The 5,000-nt window shown below is 42.4% G+C and overlaps 1 protein-coding gene across 12 annotated transcripts in view; it reads left to right on the top strand.

The window, feature by feature from the left end:
* The window catches only part of FoxP (forkhead box transcription factor P), a 208,269-nt gene that overhangs the window by 92,222 nt on the left and 111,047 nt on the right, over positions 1-5,000 (top strand). The window contains exon 1 of one of the 12 annotated variants that reach the window (XM_076208695.1): positions 1-79. This exon is cut by the window's left edge and continues 559 nt beyond it. The exons of the other annotated variants lie outside the window; for them this stretch is intronic. Within the exon in view, the coding sequence (XP_076064810.1) occupies positions 14-79 (66 nt within the window). The 5' untranslated portion in view covers positions 1-13. The remainder of the gene's footprint in view (positions 80-5,000) is intronic. 12 annotated transcript variants of the gene reach the window in all.

Below are 5,000 nucleotides of genomic sequence, written 5' to 3'. Positions count from 1 at the left end.
AGATTTATTTTATATGTACGATCGTCACAACATTGGTTTCCCAATGTTGGCGCTGGAATTACCAATGGATCTGTTACACGTAAGTTTTTGTTGCCCTTGAAGTTTGTGATTGTTTAGTTTGGGACGGTTCTGTAGAGTGTTGTTTATCATTTTCTTCGTCTACAGCGGAAAGCAAGGCCGTTGAACGATGTGTGTGTGGGTGTGGGTGGGTGGGCGAGTGGTTGGGTGGATGTACGGGCGGAGCGTGATACCTTTACTGGGAGATTTTGTCAATGCGCAGTCAGATAGCCGTAACGTCTGAAGTGAACCGTTGCAAACTTTGAAATCACTGAAGAGGATCTTGAATTCATATATTATGATTCCGTAGGTGCGCAGAACTGGCGTGCTACCGGTACTTACTCGTGTAATGGTGATAATCATTGCGAAATTGCATGGATAACCATGGAGGGATGTATCGGAGGAAGAATATTAATACAGAGCGGTAAGATTTATGAGAAATCACTGAGAAAATCGCTGCGGTCGTTTCCCGAAGGTTCGCGCGACTTGCCAGAGCGTCCCTCGGGCCCGCTGATTGCATATTAACTTTCTCGATGTTTCCTGTAATATCAAAACTGCGCCACGGGACCAGGAACCCATTTTATCTCGCGCTACAAATAATGAAACGGGAGACATAAATTCACGTAGAACTACGGTGAAAAGTAGTACATGTATATTTTTTTTTTCTTGAAAGGTTAGGCACGGTATTGTGTTTACGACCAGATTCTAGTGATACTTTGTGGTTGAGTAACAAACGAAAGTAGATTTCCACGGCAGGAAATCACACTCAAGGTAAAAAAGTTGCAGCGACAGCTTCTGCTGGTGATGGTGACTGTCGTCGTCGTCGTCGTCGTCGTCGACTCGCGGGTCGCTGTGCGAAGAGTTCGTTCGAAAGACAACAGAGACGAGTAACCGCCATCAGGAAAGACTCCTGAAGGAGGCTTTATGGTTGTATCATAACCATCTCTTGGGTCTGTTTACGTTGTCGCGTTGAGCAGATGGAGTACTGACCCTCCCCACACCCTGTCCTTATCCCCCTACCCCCACCCCCATCTACACACACCCCTTTCAACACACGCGCGTACACACACACACACACACACACACACACACACACACACACACTCACACACTCACACACTCACACACACACACACACTCACACACACAAATACACAAACACCTCTCGCTGGCGTCCCTGATTATCGTCACGCACAGCTGGGCTTTGTCTTTTGTAACCACTGATATTTATGTCACCCTTTCAGTTACTTAACTACGTATTGGAAACTCCTTCCGTTACTGGTACTATTACTTGTTACTCTTGCCCCCGTGGTGTCCGAGCCGAGACGCGTCTCGCCTCAGGTGTTGGTGTTTGTGTTGTTTTGGAGATTGCAGTGAAGTGACAAAGGCAAGCCTCGGAGTTGTTGGTATCATTTTAGTCTTAATACGAGCTTTATTTCGTTAGGAGGCTGTGCTGTACTCCATCTTGCACCAAAGTTGCCATCTTTGTTTACTTCAGAGTATTTATTGATGTTGCATGAATTATTCTGTATTGTTGTTATAATTGTAGTAGGTTATGGTGTCGCTCGTATGATATTCCAGTGGAATTAGAATTTAAAAAAAAATGGTCCGTGCTACTTTTGTGGGTTTGTTTTGATGCGCCGCTGTTGTTGTTGTTGTTGTTGATGTTGTTGCTGTTGTTGTTTATCTGTTCCGCCCGTCCGGCCATGTGCTCGAGCTAATGCGACCCGTGCAACGTGACTCCATTCGTAAGGAACCAAACAGTTGTTGTCTTGCATACGCGAATTACTTGTTTCCCGGCCCGATCGTCGCAGGCTTTGGTTATTTGCCGATATCCACTGCTTTCTCTCCAGCCGTTCGCCTCTTTCTCCCGTGGTGACAATTAATAAGAACCATTCTTCACCCATCACCGTTGATCATGGGTGTTTTGGTCCCATACCGGGTGACGGGGATTGTTAAACAGTCACTGGTGCAACTCCGTCACCCATCGCTGGGGTCAGTTGGCGCGCGCGACACCCATCGCTGAGCTTAGTATTCTTTGTTGGTCTCGCCGCGAGTTTCCACGCGATGATTACCCGCAGCTATCATTTATGTATAGATCTTGGATAGCGCTATATTTAGCACCGCGATTACTTCTAGTTATGCGTCAGCTGTCACTTTCTTTTTTTCAATTTGACTAGGCGCTACCCTTCGATTATCTCTCATTGTTCCCTCTTTCTTAATCTATTTTCAATAAATAGGTATCGCTTAGAGTTTGTCTAGCTTGCATTGTTTGTGGTTGCCATATGTATAATTATGTCATTATTGTTTTAATTATTTACATATTTATTTTTACTTCGATATATTCTTCATATTAATTTTCAACTAATTATTGCGACTAATATGCCACACTTTCACGTCTTCAAATGTACACACGATATAGATTCTTGTTCCACAACACCCAGTCTAATTAAGAAAGGTGAAAAATAGGAAAATTTTACCTATCGATGACAGTCCCGCGCTAGATCTGTAGTCCGACAGGTCGCGTCCCATCTTGTTCCTCTTATCGTGCAGCTGTGATACTCTCCTGTTGGGGGTTTTACGTCATCTGTTGTCGTTTCTATCGTTTATTGTCGGTGCATTCGACGCATAAACTTGCCTCTCACCGTACCCAGTCCCTCAGAGCCGTTCCTTGTTGATGACATAAAATGTCGCGCTTTTTTCCAAGGGAAGCTTAATTAATATCAGGTGTATTTCGTTCATCTCGTTTGTGATTATGATTATGGTGATGTGAATATAGTGTCTGAGTTTTTTTGTTTTTTTTTATATGGGTTTTGTCATTTTCCATCACTTTTAATCGGAGTACTATGACGGGATACATCAAAAGTGGCGTCGGTTTTTATGTGTAGTGATGCTAACATCCGGAGTTACTGAGATGTTATATACGGCAACATCCTTAAGATCTTTTTCGACCGTTATAATAATAATAAAAATTATTCAGATCAGAATATGACTCGGTACATGAGAGGGGTCTCGGCCTCGAGCCGACCCCCTTATTTGAATGAAATAGTCTGGGATTAGACTAAGAATTTATTCAAAACAATCTACCGTATTGAAAACTGTTAGTGCCATCGTATCGCGTCCCAACCTGAAAATCTTTTACTGACTGTCGATGCCTATTATGTATATATTACCCCTTCCGTGCCCGTAGGTCCTTTCTCCCCATGTCCTGCTTGCCGCCAGGCTATTTCATTCACTTCCGTGGCAGCCCCTCGACGAGTTAATTGTGTGCCAGCCATCGCATCTTTTGGCCGTTTGTCAACCATTGTAGCTTCAAGCTGTGATGCATCTGTTACAGCCTTTGGTTTTATTGTATTCAAACTGCTGTCTTAACCGCAAACGCCCATTACTCAGGGTATCAACCTTTGAACCTCTTCGGAGGTCCCTCTTCAGCCGAATGGAAGCTCCTGGCATTAGGTTAATGGGATTGACTCCATCTATGCCTGATGGTACTTTTCCTTTTGTTCCCGTTGTCGCCAGACTGTTTTATTCATTTCGGCCCATTACTCAAGGTATTTACCTTTGAACCTCGTCGGAGGTCCCTCTTCAGCCGAATGGAAGCTCCTGGCATTAGGTTAATGGGATTGACTCCATCTATGCCTGATGGCACTTTTCTTTTTGTCCCGGCTGTCGCCAGACTATTTTATCCATTTCAGTGAACCTCCAGTTTGAGGGCTTTAGTCCAGAAAATCAGCTTTTCGAACACAGTTAGTGACTCTGAGGTATTTTGACCGAAAGGGATTAAATGTCTGTAGCTTAACCTATTTGTAGTAAACGAGCTTCTTTCAATTAAATAGAATCATTAAAAAGCAGCTAGAATTAATAAATAAAATGGCGTGAATACCTCTGTCAAGTGATTTTGTACATATGAGAGAAAAACCTTCAGATTCTTAATACATTTATTCTTGTTAACGCCAGATGATTTTATTTGGCGGAGACAAAAATTATTCTGTTTGATCTCGATATATATATATATATATATATATATATATTGCATTTTCTTTTAACTATTATGGCGCCAGGCGATTTTATTCATCTGGGAAAAAACCCTCCCGCGTTACTCACCAAAAGGTTATTACAGGTTACCCGTACATTACCGTCACTCGAATAACGCGCCAGTGTTGATTCCATAAAGACCTTTACTAGCCGATCTTATGCATTTAACGCTAAACAAAAACCGTTATTAAACTCGACAGGCACCGTCATGAAACGGTCAACAGAAACTGCTATTAACCTGTCAAAAGAAACCGTTATCAAATGATCACTAGAAACCGTTGTCAAACGGTCACTAGAAACCGTTATCAAACGGTCAATAGAAACCGTTATCAAACGGTCAATAGAAACCGTTATCAAACGGTCAATAGAAACAGTTATCAAACGGTCAATAGAAACTATTAATCTGTAAACAGAAACAGTTATTAACCTCACAACAGAAACGGTTATTAACCCCTCAACAGACACAGTTATTAACCTCTCAACAGAAACAGTTATTAACCTCTCAACAGAAACCGTTATTAACCTCTAAACAGAAACCGTTATTAACCGGTCAACAGAAACCGCAATTAACCGGTCAATAGAAACCGTTATAAACCGGTCAGCGGTGACGCAAAACAAACTGACAGTGACGCCCCGAGGCGATCTTGCGTCACCGACAAAGTCGTTATCATCGTCGGTCGGTGCCCGTCTCATTTTGTCCTTGTCGGTTATTACTCTCCCCCCCACCCCCACCCCCCTTGGATCAAAACTGGTTCTGCCACCGAAATGTCACTTCATTTGTGCATTTAATTTTATTTAAAGATCTATTTATTTCTTTAATCATTTATCTATTGATTCGTAGCTTGTAATCTGAATTATTCTTGTCTTTTCTAGAATAACCTTTGCCTAGCGTCATTTAAATTATACAA

This window comes from Oratosquilla oratoria, chromosome 25 (assembly GCF_046742065.1).
Source record: "Oratosquilla oratoria isolate Oo_2021 chromosome 25, ASM4674206v1, whole genome shotgun sequence".
Taxonomy (NCBI): domain Eukaryota; kingdom Metazoa; phylum Arthropoda; class Malacostraca; order Stomatopoda; family Squillidae; genus Oratosquilla; species Oratosquilla oratoria.
The sequence above is the reverse complement of the archived record's forward strand: the minus strand, read 5'-3'. Positions and strand labels throughout refer to the sequence as shown.